This window comes from Micromys minutus, assembly GCF_963924665.1.
Source record: "Micromys minutus genome assembly, chromosome: 27".
Lineage (NCBI taxonomy): Eukaryota > Metazoa > Chordata > Mammalia > Rodentia > Muridae > Micromys > Micromys minutus.
In genome coordinates this window covers 15,476,704-15,502,767 of record NC_137962.1, presented here as the reverse complement: position 1 = coordinate 15,502,767, position 26,064 = coordinate 15,476,704, and the positions used below count along the sequence as shown (strand labels likewise).

The window sequence follows — 26,064 nt, the reverse complement described above, 5'->3', positions numbered from 1 at the left end:
TTCAGGCAGTATTTGTGTGTTTTTAATTTCTCAGTCTTCAGAGGGGATACTTGGGAATTGTTACAGAGAGTAAAAGACTCCTGGACACTCCAGCTTGGTGCCCTCAGTCTGTGACAAACTTTTTCTAGGCCCTTATCCCTCTTTACTATTGTTCATCCTCTGTTCCATAATGGTGTTCCCAACCCCCACATAGGTGTTGTGACAGTGGAATAATACAATGAGTGTGTCAGAAACAGGGAAAGGATGCACAAAAACAAACAACCTTTCCTATTGCTTGCTCCCCATTTTGCTTTTCAGTTTGCGAATATTATCTATTTATAGAGAAATTAAAGCAGAAAAGAACCATGAAGGAGTTGGACATGCTCCGGATTGAAATCCTTAAACAGTACTAGCCACATATTTGCTCCTTGAAGAGTGATGCCTCTTTTCTCAACCCCAATGTGCAGCATAGCTCTGCTTTGAGGATATGTGATGAATAAATGCTAAGCATGATCTTGGCTGTTGGCACTCAGACCTGCATCACATGCACACACACACACACACACACACACACACACACACACACACGAACCTGAATACAATCACAAACTAAATACCAATTGGTTTTCTACTTTTTTACTGGCTGAGACAAGATAAGTGTATGATTTTATTTAAAATGTGAATCATAAAATAAGTTATAGTTGAGTAGCTGGGTGGGGTGGCACAGCCTTTAGTCCCAGCACAGAGGCAGAAACAGGTGGATCTATGTGAGTTTGAAGCCAGCCTGGTCTACAAAGCAAGTCTGAGGACAGACAGGGCTATTCAGTGAAACTTTGTCTCGAGAAAAAAACAAAACAAACCAACCAACCAACCAACCAAACAAACAAAAAAAACCAAAAAAGGGGGGGAGGAGGAGAAATAAAATAGCACAGATACATAGTAAATAAATGCTTGCTAGCTTAAAGCGACTGTTGACTCAGACCACTCTTCTCTTGTGCTTGCTTTGGGGCCCACTCTGTTTTTTCTATTATTGTTGTTGTTGTTACTTTTTAAAAAACATTTATTTATTTATTATATATAAATACACTGTAGCTGTCTTCAAACACACCAGAAGAGGGCATCAGATCCCATTACAGATGGTTGTGAGCCACCATGTGGTTTTTGGGAATTGAACTCAGGACCTCTGGAAGAGCAGTCAGTGCTCTTAACTGCTGAGCCATGTATCCAGCCCCCATTATTGTTTTTTTTTTTTTTTTTAATGCATTTTAATAGAAAAGAAATGCATGCATATGGTAGAAAAACTTCAATCAGAATACTATAAACACATAAGGGAGAGAGTCTTCCGTTCTGTCTTTTTCTTTCTGGAACCACTGTTATGTATGCATAACACTGCAACCTCTGTTTATTCCTCTTTGTAAACACATGGGGACTTACAACCTTCAGTGACTTCCTATGCTTCTTGGTAAGCTGGTTCTAAGGGGCTCAGGAACTCTTAAGGGATGGGTTTACTTTTGGGGTCCATGTCAGGAGCCTGGTTTTACTGAAGAGGCAGCTAGTCTGATTCAGGCTTAAGCTTGACCTCAATTAAAGGTAGCACCTTTAAGCATTCTTGCACCATACACAACTACTTTGCTAATCTACAAGCGGGTGGGAGGTAGTGTTTAGGGCACCAAGTTCCTTAAGACCACATAGCCTGGCTGTGTGTGTGTGTATGTGTGTGTGGCACCTGAGAAAGAGAGAGGGAGGAAGGGAGAGAAAAGGAGGGAGAGAGGAAGAGACCAGGCCCACGATAGCTAGGGGTCTCCTTAAGTGTCACCAGGGAAATGCAAATCCAGCCTGGAGTCTGCGACTGGCGGTTCCCACGTATGCACCTCCCCCAGTAAAGGTTTCTGCGCTCTTCGCTCCTCCTCCGGCTCCTCCCATCTAACCAACCCCCCCCACCCCCGACCCTTCCTGTTCCCTCCCTCGTTTCCTCCACTTCCTTTTCTTTCCACTCCCGAGTCTTCCAGTACCACCCTTTCTTCCTTCTCCTCCTCTCTCTTATCCCTCCTCCCTCTTCTCCGCCTCCCTCGCAGGCTTCAGGTCTTCGAGAAAACCCGGGGCAGATCTTCGGGCCGAACACGACTTGGCGCACGCGCAGGAGCTGCGCCGGCTCGGCCGGTGTTTCGGAGGTTCCAGGCTGCTCAGTCCCGCTGCCCTCCAGGCCTCGGCTCCTGCTTGGGGCCACTGCGCTGTGTAAGTGCCCGGCTAGGGCCGCGCGTTGGGGTTCCTGGCCGGAAGGGGCTGGCTGGGGGCTTAGCCCGGTCTGCACCTGCCCGGGTCCTCTGCTTGTTCGGGTCCCCTGCCTACCCATGTTCCCCCTGCTTGCCGGGTCCTCTGCCTATCAGGTTCCCTTGTCTGCCCAGGTCCCTTGCCCAGCCGGGGACAGCTTGCTACCCCTTTGCCAGTCGTTTGGCGCCCCGCCTGCACCTGGGGTACGGTGTGCGCACCTGAAGGATCTGCGTACACCTGTCCCGGATGGTCTGCACCTGCACCTCCTAGCGGGCCAGGCTGTCTGGCTCTCAGTCCCTCCTCCTTTCCGGTTCTGGAACCTGGAATTGGGCAGCACTGCACGCCGTGCGCCACGCCCCTCTCCCACAATTCTGAGCCGGGAACGGGGTGCACCATCCATAGCGGCCCAGTGCCTTAAACCCAGCCCGATTTGTAGTTTCCCTGGGATGACTGCGCTCTAAACTCCAGTTTGCTTCCAGTGACAGCTTGGGAGAAGTGTCACTTTGCATTGGCCTGTGATCTCATCTCTCTGTTATATCCCTTCTTGGTACATTGTTAAGCAGAGCTTTCTGGTGTCAGGGGCCTTTAAGGGAGCTGAAACCAGACTCCGTTGAGTTCAGGGAAAAAAGTCTAAGACCGACACACCCCCTTTAAAGCAGTGACTTTGCAGAGCTAATGAGTTATCGGTGCTTCCTCATCTGCCTTGTCTGCTATTACTAAACAGTAGCACCAGGGGTATGACGTTGGAGACCTAAAGATTTCCCAGTGAGGTTTGGTTTTCTTTTTAAATTGTTTTAGATGGCAGACTATTCGTGGGGTGGTGGTAATGGAGACATAATTGTCAAAGTTAATCTTTTTAAAAAAATGAAAACAGTCTGGCATGGGCGGGAGGACTGCCAGTTTAAGGCCAGTTGTGAGACTTAGAGTCAAAATAGGGGTGGGAGTAAGGGTAGAGCGCTTTCCTAACAAATGTGTTCCTAGCACCTTGTCCAGGGGTTCTCGTATTTTCATAGTTATACAACTATTTTATTTCAGAACCATTCCAGGACAACTTTTCATTACCAAGAAAGAAAACCCGTACCTTTTAGCAGTCGCTCTTGCTCATTGCTGATCCTTGCTGGGGGTGGGGGGTGGGGAATGGAGAGTTAGTTGTTAGTCGGTACAGAGTTTCAGAGCCATAAGATGGAAAGTTCTGGAAATGGATAATGGTAACATTCTACAACACTGAATACTCATGCTTTCGGAACTGTATGCTAAAAAATGGCAAATCTTAGGTTTGTGTATTTTTAAAATATTTATTTTTGAGGTAGGGTCTCTTTCTACATAACCCTAGCTGTCCTGGAACTCACTATGAAGACTCGGCTGGCCTCAGTCTCAGAGATCTGCCTGCCTCTGCCTCTTGAGTGCTGGGACTGAAGGTGTGCGCTGCCGTGCCCCACTCTTAGTGTTTTTTGATTGCATGTAACTGCAGTGCCCTTAGAATCGGGAAGAAGGTGGGAAATTCACTGGCATGGGGAGGACAGTTGTGAGCAGCCTGGTATGGATGCCGGGTACTAAACTCTGGAACCCCAAGAACAGCAGTATTCGTCTTCTTCTTGTTCCTTTTTTTAAAAAAAGAGTAATATGTATTTTTTCTTAAAGATTTATGTATTTATTTATTATTAAATACATTGTAGCTGTCTTCAGACACACCAGAAGAGGGCATCAGATCTCATAACTGATGGTTGTGAGCCACCATGTGCTTGCTGGGATTTAAACTCAGGACCTCTGGAAGAGCAGCCAGTGCTCTTAGCTACTGAGCCATCTCTCCAACTTCTTTGTCATTCTTTTTTATTTTTTTACAAACATTCTTTTGGGATGGGGAATCTCACTAAGCAGCTCTGGCTGGCTTGAAACTTACGTCATAGACTAGGCTAGCTTTGAACTCACAGAACTGCCAGCCACTGCCTTCTAAGAGGTTGGCATTAAAGGCACTTTTAAAAATTGGATGTATTTTATTTACTTTTTGAATGTTGTCCCCTTTCTCAGATTCCCCTCCATATCTCCTATTCCGTCACCCTCCCCCTGCTTCTATGAGGGTGTAAAGGCATTTTTTATTATAGATATATTTAAGATATTTTATACACACACATGTATATATATATGTGTATATATATATTTAAGATAAGCTATGATTGTGTAGTCCAGGCTCACCAGGAACTTATGACCCGACTCTGGCCTCCTGAGAGCCATGCATAGATCACATTTTGTCATTCTGCAGGGAGACCACATCCTCATTAGCAATTCTACATGGTCTTGCTTTCCTGAGGAATACATGGCATATCAGGAGTTTCTTAGCTACTCTTGCCCACAACTAGCTTGTTTCACGTTAGATACCTGGTAGGACTTCTCACCAGAAGTGTGTTGAGTTTACAAATTAAATTGAGGGGGTCTGACAAGGTGTGAGTTCTGCAAGGCAGCGACATCTGTCATAGACTCCTTTCTCTTTGGACAGGCCCTCAGGATGAGTGTCCCCGACTACATGCAGTGTGCAGAGGACCACCAGACCCTCCTGGTGGTCGTCCAGGCCGTGGGCATCGTCTCTGAGGAGAACTTCTTCAGGATCTACAAGCGGATCTGCTCCGTGAACCAGCTCAGCGTGCGCGACTCGCAGCGTGCACTCTTCATCCGCTACCGGCACCACTACCCACCTGAGAACAACGAATGGGGTGATTTCCAGACGCACCGCAAGGTGGTGGGCCTCATAACCATCACCGACTGCTTCTCGCCCAAAGACTGGCCACAGACCTTCGAGAAGTTCCACGTGCAGAAGGAGATCTACGGCTCCACGCTCTACGATTCCCGCCTCTTCGTGTTCGGGCTGCAGGGTGATGTGGCTGAGCAGCCGCGCCCGGATGTGGCCTTCTATCCCAACTACGATGACTGTGATTCAGTGGAGAAGCGCATCGAAGACTTCATCGAGTCCCTTTTCATCGTGTTGGAGTCCAAGCGCCTGGACAGAGCCACCGACAAGTCCGGGGACAAGATCCCTCTTCTCTGTGTCCCCTTTGAGAAAAAGGACTTCGTGGGACTAGACACGGATAGTAGGTAAGTTTATGTAGGAATGGTTGACCTAGAAGCCCTGGGCTTGGCCCCTTCTTACAAAGCAGGCAAAAATGCCGCAAGAGTCTGCTGCAGCAAGGATAGCTCAAATGTGGTCCATTGGCCACCAAAGAAGAGGAGTCCCTTAGTCGTCAGCACATTTATTCCTGGGTGTCACAAATCCCCAGGTAGGACTTCTGCAGCCATCACTGCCTGTGGAACCAGACTATCATGAGCTGGATGAGCTGCACATGTAAAACATACTGAGAAAAACAAAACATAAAACAGATTAAGAATTCTTTTTTTCATTGCTCTATGTTAGATTGAAAACTGTTAATATTTATTTCAACTGTTTTTATGTTATTATTTTATTTTTGAGACATATATCAGATAGCCCAGTTTGAACTCCAACTCTTTATGTATCTGAGAGTGACCTTGAACTTCTATTTCTCCTGCCTTCACCTCCCAAGAGCGCTGTAGGCCAGCACCACCATACCCAGCCTGTTTTAATGCTGTGCCAGGAATCCTGCAGGCTAGACAAGCACTCTATCAACTGAGCCACATTGTAGCCATTTCTACTTTGTAACAGCTGGGGCAGGGCCTGGTGGCTTACACCTGCAATCCCAGCTCTCAGGTGGCTGAGGTTTTGGGAGTTTAAGAGAAGACTAGGCAACATAGTAGTGAGTTTGAAGCCCTTCTGAACTACATTAAACCCCACAACTACCACAAATAAACACAGCAAGCTGTGGCAACTAGACACTTAAATTAGCTTCTGTGGCGGGCATTTCCTCTGTTAGTTTGTTGGAGTGCATAGATAAGATACTGAAGTTGGACGGGTTATTGCTAGGCTCTGGAAGTAGAGCCGATTTCTCTGGCTCCTGGGCCAGGTACTCTGTAGGTACCAGGTCTCTTCTTCTTCTTCTTCTTCTTAAAAAGATTTATTTGTTTAATTTATGTGAGTACGCTGTTGCTGTCTTCAGACACACCAGAAGAGGGTGCTGGATTCCATTATAGATGGTTGTGAGCCACCATGTGGTTGCTGGAAATTGAATTCAGGTCCTCTGGAAGAGCAGCGAGTGCTCCCAACTGCTGAGCCATCTCTCCAGCCCAAACAGGTCTATTCTTTAACTCAGAGCTGCAGGAGGTTAAATACATGACCCAGGCTTCCCCAAAGGACCACCTGTCTATGTGGACAGGTCTACATGCTCTGCATTCCAAGATGGAGCAGGGCAAAGACTGTGGGCTTTGTCTCTAGCAGTGTTCCCTAAACTCTCCTTGGCTCACCATTATGGACTTACTCTTTAGGCCATTTCTTGTGCTCATAGCCCACTGCCTGCCCCTGTCACCATCTTGCCACTGGCTGCCAGTAGAAGAGATGAGCTAGATGCAAGGTCAGATGGCAGCTTTTGCCAAGAGGGGGTTCTCTTCCCATAGCGAGAGCTCAGCGCAGCTGCGCCCCTTGAAGTTGTGATGCTCTCAGGCAGGAGCCCGAAGAACTGAGTCTGTCCTGCTTCCTCTGTGGAGTTCAGATCATGATCTTCAGTGAAGCTTAAATGACAATGTGCCTGCTGCAGAGTGGGTGCCACAAAGTAGCATGCTTCTGGAATTATCTAGAGTTATATGGCAGCTTTCTGTTCAGTGGTGAGTCTGACATGAAAATGTCATGGAGTTGAGCATAGGCTCAGGGCAGCAGCGCTTGGGGTTGGAAGCAAAGAGTGGCCCCGTCACACAGCCAGTGATGTTTGGCAAGGCCTGGGAGGGCTCTTCATGGCTCACCTGAACTGAAGCGTTTGGTGTGTCTTGGGCCCATTCTCCTTCACCTGCAATTTCCTGGCCTAGCTTTCTAGAAGGAAGGGTTAGAAAGCTAGATAGCTGCAGAATCAGAGCTGATGTCTCAGACAGGCTCACTCCAGAGCCCGCCCTAAGGTAGAGCCAGGCAACCGTGCCAGGAAACCACAGTCCAGCCCACCCAGCTGTCTTCACCACAGCTCTGTAGCTGTCCATTTTCTGAGATGCCCTGGAGCCAGGACAGAGCCTCACACTTGGCCGTGCCTCCTGCTAGCGTGCACACATGTCCAAAGCGAGATGACAGTGGTGTCTAGGCACAGGGTCAGTTTTAGTTTGTCCCAGTGGCAATAAGATGATTGTACCCACAGAGCAAGCCCTCGTCTTAGCATTGGGTGAACATGGGTGTGAGTCCCACGCGTACACAGGCGAGTCATCAGGGGTCTAGTACTCGTAGTGTGTAGCTCTTGGAGTTATTTTTGTTCCTGTACGTTTCTAATTTTGCTTGTCCCTCTTTCTTTTCTTTCTTCCTTTCTTTTGTTTCCTATCATACCGCCCTGTGAGTATGTTGTTGGGTCTGAAAAGGTAGGCTGTGAACACGCCACTGGGGAAGTGGCTAGTTCCTTCACGTGCTGTTCCCATTGCTGCCATTGCTTCCAAAGCCCACACCGCTGCCTAGTTCCCTGTGTGTTCTGAGCAGTCCTTCAATGGTTGATTTCTTTCTTTTAGATTTTAGTTTCCTCAGCCCCTAACCCATTGGTGTTTGATGTTTGTCAAAAATACTTGCTTCAGAGACCTTTTTGGTCTTCAGTATTTGGTGACAAATGAGCCTTTACTAACTCCTTTTTGTTTTGAGGGTATGAGATGCTGGTTCCGGGTGGCTGCAGAGGTTTTCATGGGGTTATTTTAACACGGGACACCAAGAGTGCAGCCCCGCTTGACCCTAGGCTTGGAAGTGAGTGAGGCATGTGGCGGGCGACTGCGGCTGTAGGATGTGCATGGAGCTGGGGCTGCAGGTCAGACATGTGGGGAGCAGAGCTGCTGTGGGGAGCTACTTGCCTTCTCTATTCGCTTTTCCTTGAGGGGTCCATTCCCTATTCCTCTCTTTTTCAGCAGCTTCTCCCCAGAAAGGATAGAGGTCATTCTAAGTGGATAGCAGTCTCTCCCTCGTTAAGAGGGCTCAAGGGTGATTTTTCTAAGACCAGGAAGCAACGACCTTCCAAATAGCTAGTTTGTTGAGTCTTAAGTATGTGAAGGCCTATGTTACTGACCACCATTCCTTCTCTGCCTGCAGAGCTCTGCCCAGGCTCTCCCAGGCGGGCTTTCCTCCCTGATTCAGGCAAGAAAGTCCACTCTGCCCCAGGGGAGGCTGCTGGCAAGTCAGTCATCTACATCCCAGATCTAGACCCCTCAGCATCTGAAGTCAGCCTTCCAGGATGATCTTTGGCTGAGCTAGTCCCCACTGTGCCCCCTGGTTCACCTGATTGGAGGGCAAGGATCTTGTTCTGCATCCTGCCTGCTAATGAACACAGCCTCTGAGCCTCCACTACTGCAAGCGCGTTCATATTTAATCTACTTTGTCTCCATGGAGATAGGCTGGACTTGCTGAGAGGTTTCTTCCCATTCTAGGGCCTGGGAGCAAAAGGAAATTATTGTCTCAAGTTCAGGGAGTTGGGGCTATGCTGTAGGGAAAAAGCAGGGGTCCTACTATGGTTACAGAGCCTTTCTGTCACTTACTAGGTCCTGGATTTATTCATGTGACAATAGCTTGTCCAGGGCTCTCCTTATCTGCTTACTCAGACAGACTTGTCACAGAGACCTTCGGAGATTTGTGTCCTGGCCTGTGTCCTCAGGGTTTCCCTTGTGAGGAACAAGGACCCACCTAGGTGCCCCTTGAAGGAGAAATTGCCTTTCTGAGTGAAGACTCTCTAGAAGTAGCGTGGCACACAGCTCTGGGTACTTGCTGTGTGTTAGACCAGGTCCTGTTGTGTGAATAGGTGAGCTAGTCTGGGGAGTCCTTTGGAAGCTGAGAATGGGAAGAACCCCAATATCAGGATATGAGGAATATGGGCTCATGGGGTAGTTGGCATGTGTCCTAAAGGTATTGTATACGTGAAGAGTTGTCTGTTCAGACTGTGAAAATCCTGCCATGGCCAGATGTGAGTGACTGGGGCTCTGTAGTGGACTGTAGGTGGGAGCTTGTATGGAACAATTTGGATGGCTATAGTGGCAGGAGATAGGTCAGGCCATCCTCAAGGGAAGGGCCCCAAGCAGGGGCAGGATGGGATTTCCAGCTAATGTCCTGTCCTTTCTGTGGACCCAGATGGAAGATTGGGTAGGAGGATCTGAGGAGAGTAGAGATATATGAGTGGGAGAAGAGGTCTTGCTAGCTGTGGGACCCTTCCTGTGATCATAGTAGCTCCTAGGGAGAAGGCTGTGTACTTGTAGGCTCAGTGCTCTCTGGGGAGGAGGAGGAGGGGTGGTGAAACCAGCACAGCTATCTGTCAGCTGCCCCCACCCCCAACCTATGCACCTCTCACATTGCCAACAGAATCCAACGTAGGCACGGCATGCTTACTTTTGTAGAGTCAGCATTCTCAAATCCGTGAAGTAATTGGTCCAGCATCACACAGCTCGTGGGTGATGTAGCAGGATCGAGGCTCAGGCTGGTCAGACTTTCTCTCTACTGAGTCTGCTCTGTGATGCCTGAACTCAGAGCAGGCCAGTTTTGGAGTCTTTAAAAAAACAAATCAAGGACATGGCAGGAACATGACACTTTTGTACTTCCCTTTCTCTGTGTGTGAGCCCATGGAGGGAGAAGACAGTGCTGGATCCCCTGGAGCTGGAGTTACAGACTATTGCATGTTACCCTGTGGATGCTGGGAACTGAATGAAGGGGTATCTGGAAGAATACTAAGTGCTCAGCCATCTCCAATCCTTAGAGTGATTTTTTTCCCCCTTCAGGTAGTGAGGTTGGGACCAAGGCAGTGTTGCTTGTTAGTAGGGCCATCCGGGTGCAGTCCCATGGCCGGGGAGTCAGATGTATCCCCTCTATACCCTTGTGCGGGCATACCTTTGTTCTACTACCACTGAGTGAAGAGAAGCTAAGAAGTCTGAGAGCCAGGGGCACTGATGGAGTTGGGCCAGACTTGGCTTCACTTCCTGTCGGCATCTGCCAGGCCCTTTGATTTAGTCAGGACCTTACCCACGCCTCTATGGCTCATTCTTGAGAAGAACTGCTTCCGATTAATGCAGCTGCTGTTTGAATCGCATCTTTGAGGCTGGTTTCTGTTCAGAGGGTTAGTAGTGTTTTCAGAGGGTAAGTCTGCTCCATGTTTGTGTATTGGTCCACAGCACATTTTCGTCAGTGTTTGAAGAGCCCCAGCCAGATAGCTGGCCAATGATGTGCCCCCATCTCTTTCTATGGAATGATCCTAGGGCTGAAGTTAAAACAGGGGAAACCACTGACTGACTTAAAAGCAGAGTCATACACTCTGTGATAATGTTGAAATTGGAGCTACAGGAGAAGAAGGCTCCCGCTGTAACAGCGTCTGAGTTATAGTTACAGGGAATAGGAGTCGCAGCTACAGAGTAGCTCATAAAATCCAGAGGGCAGCACAGCTTCGAGGTCAGGACCCCTGCAGCTCACATGACTGGCAATGACTGCTGCTGGCTTCCAACCTTAGAGCCTAACACCGGCTTCTCGGCATTTAGTCGTGGTAGAAACCTGCATCATGCTCAGCCCTGAGCCGGGGGAGGGGGGCAGCAGTAACAAGGCATGTCCCTTGAATTTTCTCTTCTAGACACTATAAGAAGCGGTGCCAAGGACGCATGCGGAAGCACGTCGGGGACTTGTGCCTCCAGGCTGGGATGTTGCAGGACGCCCTGGTACACTACCACATGGCCGTGGAGCTCCTGCGCTCGGTGAATGACTTCCTGTGGCTAGGGGGTAAGACTGACTGACCAGATGGGACGGCAAGGCGAGGGAGGGGAAGCAGGCAGTGCCTGAGGTTTGCTTCGTGGGGTCTTTTCTGTGACACATCTGCTGCTTACTCTACACCCGGCCTGCCCAGCATCCTCTGAAGGAGCCATGCATTTCCTTCTGCCTGTGCTCTTGGCCTCTGCTTTGGCTGCCGTTGCCCATGCCCTAGCAAATCACTCCAGCGCATATTCTTCTTGCTCACATTAGGGATCATGAATATGTAGCCCCCAGGGAGGGAACTGGATGTGCAGTATGTGTACAGGGCTACCTAAAGAGATTGGTCCACAAGCGTCTGCTGTTATTTCAGAGGGCAGAGAGGCATGCAGAATATGGGGGAGGGTACTTTTGGTCCTATCTTAGAGATATTGCATCTTGTTTTGTTTTTCTCTGTGTAGCCCTGGCTGTCCTGGAATTCATTTTGCAGACTAGGCTGGCCTTGAGCTCAGAGATCCACCTGCCTCTGCCTCGAAGTTGCTGTGATTAAAGGCGTGTACCTCCACCACCCTGCTTAGAGCTATTGGTTTTAAATCTCTCCCTCCCTCCCTCCCTCTCTCCCTCCCTCCTTCCTTCCCTCCCTCTCTCCCTCCCTCCCTCCTTCTCTCCCTATCTCCCTCCCTCCTTCCCTCCCTCCTTCCCTCCCTCCTTCCCTCCTTTCTTCCCTCCCTCCCTCCCTCTTACCCTCCCTCTCTCCCACCCTCCTTCCCTCCTCCCTCCCTCCTTCCCTCTTTCCCCCCTCCCTCCCACCTTCCTTCCCTCCCTCCCTCCTTCCCTCCCTCCCCCCTCCCTCCTTCCCTCTCTCTCTCCCTTCCTTTCTCCTCTCCCCCCTTCACTCCTCTGTCTAGGATGGAGCCTTGCTTGCCAGCCAAATACTTTGTCACCACTGGGCACACCCCAACCCTACTGTTACATGTTTCTGACCCAGCATACTTCCTGCTTTGCAGCTCTGCAGCCTCACAGTCCGGCTTGGCACCCGCAGCATGATGTGTGTAAAACTGCTGGTCCCTCAGGGCTGACGAGATGGCTCAGTGGGTCAAGGTGCCTGCTGCCAAGCCTGATGACCTGAGTTCAATTCTTAGCACCCACAGAGTGGAAGGGGAGACCTAAATCACTTAAGTTGCCCCCTGACTTTGACATGCACACAACGGCACATACCCTCATCCCATCCCGTTAAATAAGTAAATTTAACAAACCAAATAAAAGAACCCTAAAAAAAAATATAGTCCTGTGAACAAAGGAGAAAATAAAAATTTTGCTTCATATTCAGGCCATCAGTGAGACTCTGAGCCTTGGTAGCGTCCTGTGTTGCCTGCTCTGACGTGTCCTGTAAGAGATGGCTGGCCTGTCTCTGTGTGCTGCAGGACTAGTGATTTTTCTTTTCTTTTCTACCCACTTGCCTTTTCCTCTGCCTCCCCAGTGCTGGGATTAATGGCACGTACCCCCATGCCCAGCCAGTGATCTTAACTGTAAACTTCAGGGGAAATTGGCATTTTCAGATAAGCTGACCGTTTAAGTCACTCTGAGCCCCTGCAGGGGGACTTTACCAACCGTCTGCGCTTCTCTTCACCACTCAGCTGCCCTGGAAGGGCTGTGCTCGGCGTCCGTCATTTACCATTACCCCGGAGGAACTGGCGGCAAGAGCGGGGCTCGGAGACTCCAGGGCAGTTCACTTCCCTCAGAAGCAGCCAACAGACACCGGCCAGGTGAGCCTGCCTTTCTCCAGCCTGCACCCACTACAGTCTCTAGGAGAGGAGCAGCACCCTGTGCTGTCTTTTCCTGCCCCTTAGGCCTGATGAGTGTTTCCAGGTAGGAGGATTCTGTGCAGTCTGAAATCTCTCGGGAAACATTTTCTTCTGGGTGATCGGCCTGACGGGTGCAGGGAGGGTCTACATACAGTCACCACTGATTTCTAGGCCCTTGCCGAAATTCCCTGTCAGAATGAACTTGGGTTCCCATGGAATTGGTCCCTGGAGTCAGTTTTAACAGATGCAGGAACCAGGGACACTTCCTGTTCCATTAATAATTGCCTAGCTAGTTCATCTTGCTTTTCCGGTCACTGGTTCTAGTGAGGAGTGAAAGATTTGTTTAGATGAGGAGACCGTAGATGCTCAGTGAACTTTGATCCCAGTGTGTTACCGGTCACATTGCCGTGGCTGGGCGGTGATAAGCAATGCCTAACTCAAAACCAAAGATACCTTTTGGTCTGTGAGACTTTTAGAAAACCTCAGTGAAGAGTAAGCCACATTTTCTCCTTAAGGGGGACAGCGTAGTGTCATTGCCAAACACAGCTCTTACTAGAAAGAAAAGGAGACAGATTATTACTCATTTCATTTATTTATTTAATTTATTATTGTTACTATGTTTTGAGACAGGATTTCTCTGCATAGTTCTGGGTGTCCTGGAATTTGCTCTGTAGACCAGGCTGGCCTTGAACTCAGAGATACACCTGCCTCGGCCTCCCAAGTTCAGGGATCAAAGGCGTGTGCCACTATGCCTAGTCTGAAGAAAACAGTTTATTCTGAACCAAATATAAGTGATTATAGGCCACAAATATAGATTAGATTTGCCCCAAGTGTCATTTTCCCACTATGGGCATGGTTTCATGAGCTTTTTATAGTGACAGAGCCAAAGACAGCCATAAATGAGTGAATGCATCAAAAGCATTGGTGGGGACATCACTGTGGGGGTTACAGCAAAGCAGGGAAGTCTCTGAATAGGTCTCAGTTGCTGTCTGGTGACATTCATAGCTTTAGGGTTGCTGGAAGGCATGGGTCTGCTAAATTAATACAACCCAAGAGAGTCACAAGAACATTGGCTCAGAGGAGGCAAGGAATGGCTGTTAGGGTGCTAAAGGCAGCCCAAGATAATTTTAATCTGGTTCTTAACCTGTTACAGTCAGACTCTGTAGTCATGGAAGTTGTCATGCAGCCAGTCTGTGGACTCTCACACTTCAGTCCCCAGTACTGGCTGTGATAGCAGGGGAGTTAGAAGAGCAATTCTGTCGTCACTAATGTGGAGCATGCAGATAGCTGTACTGGGTTCTGCAAGACTTGCTCAGATGAAGGCACGTGCTTCTCGAGGGCCCTTTATGCCTGTCTGCCAGAAGGCCCTGGTGGCATCTCCGTTTCTGGAGTGGAAAGGCTGGGAGGTGATGCTGAGAGTAGGGAGGAATCTGCTCTGGCCTTCTGGGTAGAACTGTGGGCCCTGCTGTGAGACCACAGCCTATGGAGTCTCACTCCTGGTCAGCTCCCACGTTGTCAGGGTGCTGTCCCCTCCCCATGCTGTGACTGGGAAGTCCTGAAGCTTTTAAGGTAATATTGTCTTGTTTCCTTGCTGGGTGTGAACACAGGAAGCTTGAGCAGCAGAACTGGTCCATGTCTCAGGAGAAATGTCTTCATTTAGCTTTGCTTTGTGTGAAATGTTGGAACTTTTTATTGTTGAAGACAGCCTCTACCTTATGATACTCGGGTGACAGCTGGAAGGCTGGAAGGTCACAGAGACTGGCTACTGTAGAAGTGGACTGGCCTTCTATTCATCTGAAGGTTGGGTCAGGGGGACAAATTCACCATCTTCTTTTGTCACATGAGATTGGGACCAAGTCGTTAATCTTAAGGGGCTGAGTCAGGAGGCTCCCCATGAGTCCAAGGTCTGCTTGAACTACTTACTATACAGCCAGTCTGGGCTGCAGAGTAAGAAAGTATTTCAAAAGGTATTGAAGGGCTAGGAGCATGGCCCAGTTGGTTAAGGCATTTGTCGTCCAGTCTGATGGCCTGAATTTGATCCATGTGGGAGAGGAGAGAACTGACTGTTACAAGTTGTCCTCTGACCACAACACATACGCACACACTTGTACACACATGCACACACTGCACCCACATGCACACACACGCACACACACATGCATACACACATTTACACACATACTCATGCACACGCACACATACGCTCATATGCTAAAAGGAGCTGGGAAGATGGCTTAGCGGGTAAGAACATGTGTTTTTTAAACACGAGAAAGACAGCACCAGGTGGCAGAGAAAAGTTCTCATTTATTTTCCCTACTTGCTGTGACAGTAAACTCTGGCAAAAGCAACATATGGAAGAAGCTTTATTTTAATTCATAATTTCAGTGGCAGTCCATATGGTAAGGGAGCCACAGTCATGTGACATTCATAATCAAGAAGCAGGGAGAAAGGACCGCCTATGGTCAGCTCACGTTTCCTATTTCTATAGCCCAGGTCCCACCTCAGTTAACATAATCAAGACAGTGTGCCTGGCCGGCCAGCAGCCTAGCTCAGGTGGTTCTACCATGTCTGCAGCACCACCTCACAGGTCCCTGGAACTGCTGGCCCGACAGCCTACGGCAAGGATGAGTTTCAGGTTCAGTGAGAGACCCTGTCTGAGGGAAATGAGGTGGATCATGGTAGGGGAAGGCTGAGGCGGCAGCCAGTGTCACTGGTTTTATGATGATTAGCAATGATTAGCGAGTAGTAACAGGATGTAGGATATTTCTATTTTTTTAATAATTATTTATTTTATGTATATGAGTACACTGTCGCTGTCTTCAGACACACCAGAAGAGGGCATCAGATTCCATTACAGATGGTTGTGAGCCACCATGTGGTTGCTGGGGAAGAGCAGCCAGTGTTCTTAACCACTGAGCCATCTCTCCGGCCTCAAGGATACTTCTATTTTTTTTTTAAGATTTATTTTTGCCCTGTGTGTGTGTTTGTGTGCGTGTGTATCTGTATCTGTCTGTGTGTGCAGGTGCCTGCAGGGGCCAGCAGACAGCGCTGGGTCACTGGGAGCTGGAGTGCCGCAGTTGTGAGCTGTATGACGTGGTCACTGGGAACTGAATTGCAGGAATGTAGGAGTTTCTAACCACAAGCTGCCTCTCCTACCCCGGAAACTAAGCTGAACACGTTCAGACCTCACAGACCCTGGTTGAATAGTTTTCAAGTGCATTTCCTCAGAAAAAGGGGCCTTTCTTTCCCTCTTTTAAAAAGATTTTTAAAAAAATTTTAAAAAAAGAACGTTTAAAAAATTTTGTGTCTTTTTTTTTTCCTCTTAAATTAACCTTTCTCTTAATCTGTCTTTCAGTCTTAGCTTCATGCTACTCACAAGTTGGGGCACTGATCTGTATTCTGAAGATTATAGATCTGTGAGTCTGCAGCTACAGCACAGAATGTGGTTTCTTTAAAAATCAGGGCTGGAAAGCCAGATATGATGTCAGAGCATCTGAGCATCTGGAAGGTGGAAGCCAGAGGCTTAGGAATTGAGGGTCAGCCTTAGCTACATAGTATATTTGAGGCCTGTCTGGACTACATGAGACCCTGTTTTTTTTTTTTTTTTTTTCTTGCCTAGGATGGTGAGAGGACCTGGGTCCTTTATCTAGGACAAAAAAAAAAAAAAAAAAAAAAAAAAATGTATAAAACATCCTACATTCAATCAGAAGAAAGCACTTATCATTGACTTGTAAATGTTTCTTAGCAATGGCGGCCTCTACTTTTCCTTCTATGACCTTAGTAATATTACTTATGATTAAATTGATTAAAACAGGTCTGAGGTATGGCTTGCTGGTAGAATGCCTGGTTTTCATCCTGAGCACCAGCCTGTGATGGTGGGGGACTGGCATGACAAATGGTCCAAAGCCAGGCCGTGATGACACATGCCTTTAATCCTAGCACCAGAGGCAGGTGGATCTCTGAGTTTGAGTCTAGCCTGGTCTACCAAGGGAGTTCCGGGACAGCCAGAGCTAAACTGAGAAACCCTGTCTGGGGCAAAAAAATGGTCCAAACATCTACCAGCACTCCTTAGCCTCAGGCAGGACTTTATAGCTCCCAGTGGGAGTGTTTGAAGGTTGGAAGAGTACTTTCCTTAAAGGGACAGAGACTTGTCACCCAGTGATCGAACAGCAAGGTGTGAGCCGCGTTGGCTTTCTACAGAGCACCTGCCTGTCACCATGAACTCTTTCAGTGGCCTGAGCTTAAGGAGGTGTCTGGGAAAACAGGACAGACAGATGTAGACTGAAGTCATGTTTTTTTTTCCCTCAAAGATTTATTTATTTATTTGACAGGGTACTTACTGTTGTGTCATCCTGGCTGGAGCCTGAGGTAGAGACTAGGCTGGCCTTGAACTTGTGGAGATCCGATTATGTGTAGGTTGTGAGCCACCATGTGGTTGCTGGGAATTGAACTCAACTCCTTTGGAAGAACAACCAGTGCTCTTAACTGCTGAACCATCTCTCCAGCTCCCATATTTTTATTTGTGAGTGTGTATGTATCTACTCACATGTATGACAGTATCTTTGAAGGTTAGAAGAGAGCATTAGGGTAGTTGTAAGGCACTGGATGTGGGTGTTGGGAATTTAACTCTAATCCTCTGCAAGAGCAGTGTCTGCTCTTAACCGCTGAGCCGTCTTTCCTGCCCATTCAGTTGCTTTTGGGAAAATTACAGAGACTGGGAGAAAGTTTGGCAACTGACTGTAAGAAAGACCAGTTCTGAGACCCCTTCCTGTTCTTAGACTGTCCTCTGCAAGCCTGTCTCTTTTGTTGGCATCGGGTGTCACACACGTTAGTTGTTGAATGGTGCCACCTTCCAGGAAGCTGAGCAGTGTCTGTGCTAGCTGAACTCTGCCTGTGGTCTTTGAGCATCTTAGTCATAGATTCCAAAGACCCATCCTGCAGACGCTGGGGAGATTCTTGCAGGATGTTCCATAGGTGGCGCTGTTGTACTTACTATTTTTTTTTTTTTTTTTTTTTTAAGAGCTTTATTTTTTTTTTCCCCAGGCTTCTTGAATATGATTTCTTCATTTGATTCCTCAGACTAGCCCCCATTACATGCCTGGAAAAAGCCTTCTGGTTCTATGTTATTTTTCCCTTGTCAGTTCAGAACGAAGATTGCAGATAGGCTATCAGATCCGCACTGAAACTGTACTTTCTCTGGAGCATTAGGTAATGGTTAGGCATGATGTCATGGGTCTGCAGCACCTTACTGGCGAGAAGAGGCTGCCTGCCAGGTCTTAAATCTCCACTCCACGCTCATTACCAAGCACCATCTAGCATCAGATCCTGGCTTCTAGGTCAGCCTCGGTGGTTGTGTGAAGGTTGTTACTGTCCAGCTATATGTATTAGGTACGTTATTGAACTTTAGGTTACACCCTGTGTTACAAATCAGGTCTGGTCACCCATCCTTAATAAGGCACTCAGAGCCAAATTAAAAGTGGGAAGCAGGAAAATGAAGATTTATTCCACAGAGCCACATTGGGAAGAGGGAGGAGAGCCTTGTTATGTAACCCAGGCTGGCCTTAAACTTGGCCCTGCTTTTCTCTTTCACCCCCTTTACTGGGATTGCAAGCACACACCACCACTCTGGGTATTAGAACTATCATTCTGTAATGTTTGATTTCTAAGGAATTAGAATAGGAAGAAATAGCTTTGTGAAGAGAGATCCAGTTAAAAAGTAAGAAAAGAGCTAGGCCTTGTGTGCAGGTTTATAATCTTGGGGTGTATAATCTCTGTTACGGGGGAGGCTGAGGCAGGAGTCTAGCAAGTTCAAACTTCAAGGCTTGCCTGGTAACTGAGCAAGACAAAACTTGGTTTCAAAAATAAAATTAAAAGGACGGAGGCCTGTACCTGCCCTCTCAGATCCGTCTTACTTTCTTCCTGGGTGTTTTCTTCTTTACCCTTGTACTTTAAAATGTTTTCCAGCTTGGTATGGTGGCATATGCTTTTAATCCCAGCACCTGAGAGGCAGTGGCAGGAGGATTTCTGTGACCTCTGACCTCGCGTGTGTGTGTGTGTGTGTGTGTATTTTTCATTCACAAGGCAGGAAGAGGTTGCTATACACATCCTAGCTTCGAGCTGTAGCACCACAGAGCACATGAGCTGTGGAGTAACAAACACAGACTGTTGGAGCCTCCCCTTTTAAATCTAAAACTGACAACAGCTAATGATGAACATGAGTCTTGGGTCCAGGAGCTCATGGGTGCTCTTTGCTGCAATGGGAAATTACTGTCTGCAGAGAAGACTGCTTGGTCCTCACTAACCAGTGAGGAAGGCTTTCCCAGCTTCTTGACAGTAGTGGAACTAATTGTTTTATGTGTACTCACTAATAAGATCCTTTTTCCCCTTTTTATCTGTGTGTGTGTGTGTGTGTGTGTGTGTGTGTGTGTGTGTATGTGTGTGTGCATGCGTGCGTGCAAGTACTCTCAGAGGCCAGAAGATTCCCTAGAGCTGGAATTACGGGCAGGTGTAAGCTCCATGGTGTGGGTGCCAGGACCTGAATCTTGGTCTTCTGCGAGAGTAACACTCCTGACTGCTGAGCCATCTTTCCTGCTTCCTCTGTCTGCTTTGAGACAGGATCACGACTATCCCATTCTGGTCTCAAACTTACTATGTAGCCAAGGATGATCTTGACTTCCTGATGGATTCCTCTGAGTGCTGGAATTACTGACATGTGTCACCATGTCCAGTTTATGCAGTGCTACGTATTGACCCCAGGGCTTTGTGTGTACTAGGGAGATACTGTACCCACTGTGTTACAGCTTCAGTGAAAACTGCCTGTAAACACCATAGCCTTAGCTTTGATAAATGTCCTGTAATGTGTAATTCCCCTTCTCTCTCTCTCTCTCTCTCTCTCTCTCTCTCTCTCTCTCTGTGTGTGTGTGTGTGTGTGTGTGTGTGTGTGTGTGTGTGTGAGAGAGAGAGAGAGAGAGAGAGAGAGAGAGAGAGAGAGAGAGAGAGAGAGAGAGAGAGAGAGCTGGGAGTATTATTTCCTTCTGAGACCTTTGATACCTCAGTTCAGAATGCTCACATATATTCAGAGCAAGAACTCTCTTGTTATTCATTTATTGGTGAAACAAGGGTTTCTGAAACTTGAGGAGAACGAGGAGCCCGAGCTTCGAGAGTAGGAAGGGAAGAGGCAACGGGGCACCTTCCTCTTTGTTCAATCCAGGATTAACAGCAGATCTTCTGTTTTCCCTGTGGAACCAGAAAAGCACGGGTCTGCCCTGCTTTCCCCCAGTTCCTGTTACGGTGGCTGCAGGCATCTCAGGCTCACGAGGGTGTATATAAACTAAGATGTGTTCTACTAGTTGTCTTTAAAAGTGGTTTTATTTTCCAAATAAAAGACCGTAATCTGTTCTTTCTTCCAGGGGCGCAAGAGGTGCTCATTGACCCAGGTACATGCTCTCCGTGCTAAGTTTCTCTTGGTTATTATTATTTTTTTTAAGTGCTTGTTTTCGTGGTGTTGTGAATGAATGTTTCTGGTTTCTGGATTGTGGTCTTTGGAACATTCTGATTTAAGTAACTTTAAATCAGAACTGTGACAAACCTGATTCTTGTTTGGTCCTTGTTTGATGGGGCACCCCTACTGCTTCCTGTTGTCTGGTGAAGAGGAGTAATTTCCCTCCAGCATGGTGAACTGAATGATTGGAGAATCGTGCCTTGAATCCTCCCAATGCACGGAGCATGCCTCTGCTGTTGATTTAATTCCTTCATGGTAATGACTTTGCTCTGTGTCTATGACCTATGCTCCTTTCCACAGTGATTTGAATTTCCTATTGCATTTTTTTATAGACTATTATTGTTAGTGAGACAGGTGTTGCTATGTAGCTCGGGCTGGTCTTGAGTTAGTGTCAATCCTCCTGCCTCAGCCTCCTAATTAATATTTGAGCCACCAAGCTTGTGTTGTAAGAAATCTTGCATCTCCCCCCCCCCCCCCCAGTGTTGGGTCTTTCTTTCCCATCTTAATTTTCCATCATTAATCCACCAGAAATTTATTACTTTGCTTAATTATTTCATGATGAGCTCAGTTACTTTTGGCTTAATTAGAAACAATGGCCTAGTAGGTCACAATGCAGTAACAAGACTTTGAGGAACACCAACCAGCAGTCGTGTCACCTTGGGCTTTGTACCTAAGCTGGCTGCTTTCATCTGGTGTGTGTCTAAATTTGTTCGAAGCAGAGGCACCTCCAGCACACTGGTCTTCTTCAGGGCCTGTCTATACTGCTGGCTACATTTCTCTGTACGGCTTGTGGGAAGTGTAGACGACCCAGACGCTTACAATGTTTTCTTCACTTTCCGAAGAAAAATCAACAGGGGTTCTTGTGGCAGGATCTGGGGACTTTGTGTACGTGTGAAAGTTAGGTTGACAATCCAGGAATGGTGGCATCTATCTGTAATCTCATTAGCACTCAGAAGGCTGAGGAAGGGACCAGCTTTAGCTATGTATCGACACCCTGTCTTAAAACAAAAGCATATCTCCCCTCAAACACAAGTAAACAAGCAAACAACCTGGGGCTGGGAAAGGTGGCTCAGTGGTTATGCCTGTGGGCTTCCTAATTCTTGCAGAGGAACTGCATTTGGTTCCCAGCAACAATGTTGGGTAACTCACAAATGCCTGTGACTCCAGCTCAGGGGAACCTGAAACCTACTTCTAGACAATGCTGGTACCTGCCTGCACACATGTACACGCCCACGAAACGAACACACACATATGCATGGAACTGGCAAACCAAACACGCCAACCAAGAATGAGACAATTGTTGAATGTTTTGATATTGCTGAGCCCAGACTGGTTAGTGGAGCATCATATGAAACACTGAATTTCACTGGGTCAACCAGACTTATGGGAGAAGTAGATGGAGACAGATCAGATTGGCTTCTAGACGCCACACTTCTGATGCGGTAGGGAGGGATGTGCTAGTCATTTGTGAAAATGTCGAGAGTTTGGTTTTGCAGCTGAGTCTGCAGAGCCTGGAGCAGGTGTTGGCTGGGACATGAGCTCGGGATTCTTCACATTTCACATAGGACCACATCAGAGCCTGTGGTCGGGAAAGCCACCCAGAGGATGCAGCTGCCACTTGGCATCTTTGAAGCCATCCTAAGTGTGACCAGCACTTCCCTAGGCTCTGGGTGCTTACCTCACTGCTAATTAAGAACAGGGCCTCCCCCACCCTGCAGTGACAGACAGACTTCTGAGCTCTTGTTCTATGCTTTAAATGCAACGGTTCCTTTCTCAGATCCCCTTTCTTGCTCTGAACCTTGTATGTACATCCAACAAGTACTTCTTCCCTCAGCCTTTGGCTGATGTCACTGTGCGCTCTTGCTTTCCCACTTTCTTCCAGTGACAAAAACCTTGCAACTCGAGCTCAGGTGAGAGAGAACACCTGTTAATTTTAAAAAGCAGCTTCAAAACAAGTCTACAGCCAAGCACAGCAGGCCATTGTAGGATTTTCATCTCCTCAACAGTCATAGCTGCCAATCCCTACCCCTTCCAATGTCCTCCCCCCCCCCCCCCCCCCCCCCCCCGTCTTCCCCAGGCTCCCACAGTGGTAATTTATTTTCTTATTCCAGGCTGGCCTACTGTGTTCCACTTTGCATTTCGTGAACTGTGGTCTTTTGGGACTTTTTAAACTTAACGTTTTTAATCCATTCTTGTAGCAGCTCTCAGGACCTTACATCGCTGCATGTGCTATGCAGGCCTGTCAACATTGCCACATTTTGTTTCTCTAGTTTGTCAGCTCGAGCACCCTCGCACGAAGCTGCTCTTTGGCTTTTAGGAACAGTGTTGCTATGAGTATTGCGTGGATTTTTGTGTGTATTGGTAAATCTGGGGAACGGAATGGTCAGGTCGAACAGTCATCCAACGTCTGCCTTCTTGAGAAACTACCAGATATTTCTCCAAAGCAGCCACACCACGGGACAGTCCCTGCACCCACGCATGTGAGTTTGCCCCTCTGCGTCTGCCACAGCAGGTGTCACCTTCCTGATTCCTGATGGGTGTGATGCAGGGGTGCCTCGCTGCTGTTGGGACTCAGGGCTGCAGAGTTTCTCTTACAGTTAATGTGGAGCTTTTCAAAGTCCACTGGACACTGCTGGACTTGCTCTCATCTGTCAGTCACTGGGCTGCAACAGTTCTTTCTATGTTCTAGGTCCACACCGCTCGTCAGAGCCATGGCTAGCAACATCCTGGATACGCACAGTGCTATTCTGCCTTGTGGCAGTCGAATGGGAACAAGGTGTTCCCAAGGCTGGTCTCACTACAGCCTTGACAGGGCTGTCAGCTATTAACCACACAGGGGGCAGATCATGCAGCAATGCCTGTGATCTCCTGACAGCAGCTTGGAGGACGGCAGAAACTTCCTAAAGCCCACACCGAGCCTTTTTACCAGTCGGAGCAGAGGAGACTCATTAATTAGATCTGACAAGAGACTAGAACTATTGATTTCTTGGCTCAATTAAGATATTCTTTCTTGGGTTGAAGTGTGTCGCATCCTATAGTAAGTAAAAAAACAAAGGCATGTCTGTGGGGCCAGGGTTGGGGAGCTGTGGCCACACATGCATCTGTGTATTTCAGTCTTTTTCTCAGAGCGTTCTGTAGCTTCTTAGATAGTCTGCCTTTAGGATTCTATTTAAAAGGCATCCCTGGGTCTAGTGCAGCTTGACCAAGTTCGTCCTTGCTTATGTCTGGAACTCCAATCTGCAGAAAAGAGTTTACATTGTCCCACTGAGCTCGTTGAACCTGGGGATCTCTAGGCCTTCCTTGTCTGTAGGGTTGGTGGGGTTGGCCTCAGAGATGCTTTTCTTTCTTTCTTTGTTATGGAATTGGAGCTTTTGAAAGCAGCTGGTTAGTATGTTACATAAATTTCCCAAGGAGCATGATGCGACCTGTGTTTTCAGCTTATGAGAGTTTAGCTACATGCTTATTAAGATTTGTTTTTAACTAGGCATTTCTTTACCTCTTTATAATTGTTTCAAGGGTTACATATGTAGTTTTAAAACTTGACTTATTGTCAAAACCATATCCACTGTAGAGCTTTACTGGGCAACAGAAAACAAATAGACACATTTAAAAATTGCTACCCACTTGAATTTTTCTTTGTGGTGGTTGTATTTATTTTGGGTCCCTTAAATTTACATAGGAATTTTGGGGATAGATAGTCAGTCTCTTAAAAGAATCTGCTGGATTTTAGTAGTGATTACTCTGAGTTTGTAGACCAACATGGGGTACATTACATACTGTCACCTAAAGGATATTACCTCCTCCAGGGCTGAAGAGGTGGTTCAGTAGTTAAGAGCACATACTGCTCTTGTGGAGATCCTGCACTTGGTGGTCAGACCTATATCAGGTGGCTTGAAATTGCCTGTAACTTCAGCTCCAGGAAATCCATTCACCTCTGTTGTATTCCATACGCACACATTCGAGATACACACACACACACACACACACACACACACACACACACATATACACATATACATCTGCATATACATATATATCTATATATACATAAGAAAACCAAAGAGGGATGTTAAGTTTTCTACTCTATGGCATGGAATATCTTTCTACTTTTTTGTTGTTGTTGTTATTTCTTTTTCTTTGCAGTGTTGGGGATCAATGTCTTATACATGGTAGGCAGATAATAACTTTAATTTTTTTAAAACTGTGGTTGGGGTTTTCAGAGTTTATACATATAAAAATATACATATATGTATGCATGGATTTTTGTTAATTATTAAACAATTCATTTTTGTTTATGTGTACATGTGCATGTGTGTTTATGTGCGTGCGTGTGTGCATGCATATGTGTGTGTGTGTGTGTGTGTGTGTGTGTGTAAGTGACAAGGCAGCAGATTCCCTGGAGCTGGTTTGACAGGTGTGGGCCACTTGATGTACTAGGAACCAAGCCCTGGTTCTCTGTGAGCTCGGCAAGTGCTTTTAACTGCTGAGCCATTTTCCCAGCCCATCTTATTCGTCATTAACTGTTGAAATACTTAGACACTGGAGTGGACTTGTCCTAATACTGTTATCAGCTACTTTGCTGCAAGCATATATAGGTATTTGATTGATCCTTCGGCCCCATACCCTGGCTGACTTCATTCATTAGTTCAGTGGCTTTGTTATAAAGACCTTGGTCCCTGAAAACAGAAATGCTTCTTCTGAATTTTGAACCTGCCTTAGTCCTTATCTCAGGGGGACACAGACTGAGTCTTATCAATAGTATTGCTTTAGCTATAGGTTGGTTTTAAAGGATCCTTTATGGCCTTGGGAAAGTCTCTTCTAGTGTGGGAAGGTTTGGTATCAGGGAAGTTTGGCCTCACTGGGCAGGTCGTTAATAGCGTCCCTTCCTTTGATATTTTTGGGTAGAGTTTGTGGAGCATTGGTGTTAATTTGGCCATAAATGCTTGGTAGACTTCAACATTGAGGCCGTCTGCACCCTGCTTTTCCTTCTTGGAACGTATTTGGTTATTATTGTTGGAAAAAGGAAAAAAAATTTCCTTTTCTGTCTTGTCTGTGTCTTTCTAGGAGCTTATCCATCTCACCTGGATTATATAATTTATAATTGATTTATCTTACAGTCCTATTTGCTTATGTAATTGGTAATGATGTCTGACTTTTTTAGCCCTAATTTTTTTTTCTTTAAAAATTTTATTTATGAGTTCGAGGCCAGCCTGGCCCATCTATAGAGTGAGTTTCAGAACAGCCAAGCCTACACAGTAGAAACCCTGTCTCCAAAACAAAACAAAACAAAACAAAACAAAAATTATTTAGAGGCCAAGTGTAGTGGTGTACACCTTTAATCCCTGCAGTTAGGAGGCAGAGGCAGGTGTATTTCTGTGAGTTTGAGGCTAATTTGGCCTTACATAGCAAGTTCTAAGCCAGCCAGAGCTGCATAGTGTGACCCTATCTCAGAAAATAAAAACAAAGCTACACAATTTTATTTAGTCTTAAAAGTGGATCCTAAAATATACATCAAATGAAATATATAAAATATCTAAAACTACTTTAAAGAGGATAGCAGCTTTGAAGGGCTTAAGCCATCTTGTATCAGATGTCATAGAGGGAAAGTCTTATTTATTCCAGTCTGTGTCTCTCTCCCCGCCCCCCCCAAGCGTGTTTAAATATAGATTCCTCATAAGAGAGACAACAGGACATCTACTTGCCACGTCTGGCTTCTTTCTCTTAAC

At 46.9% G+C, this 26,064-nt stretch overlaps 1 protein-coding gene across 7 annotated transcripts in view; it reads left to right on the top strand.

Moving 5' to 3' along the window:
- The first annotated feature begins 2,147 nt into the window (after positions 1-2,147).
- TRAPPC9 (trafficking protein particle complex subunit 9) overlaps positions 2,148-26,064 on the top strand; it is a 427,690-nt gene continuing 403,773 nt past the window's right edge. For 3 of the 7 annotated variants that reach the window (XM_080939656.1, XM_080939651.1, XM_080939650.1), the window contains exons 1-6: positions 2,148-2,214; positions 4,745-5,337; positions 7,672-7,701; positions 10,920-11,065; positions 12,670-12,798; positions 20,247-20,273. In XM_080939656.1, coding sequence (XP_080795782.1) covers positions 4,754-5,337; positions 7,672-7,701; positions 10,920-11,065; positions 12,670-12,798; positions 20,247-20,273 — 916 coding nt within the window. In that variant the 5' untranslated portion in view covers positions 2,148-2,214; positions 4,745-4,753. The remainder of the gene's footprint in view (positions 2,215-4,744; positions 5,338-7,671; positions 7,702-10,919; positions 11,066-12,669; positions 12,799-20,246; positions 20,274-26,064) is intronic. The other 4 variants (XM_080939652.1, XM_080939654.1, XM_080939653.1 and 1 more) reach the window with 4 other exon arrangements.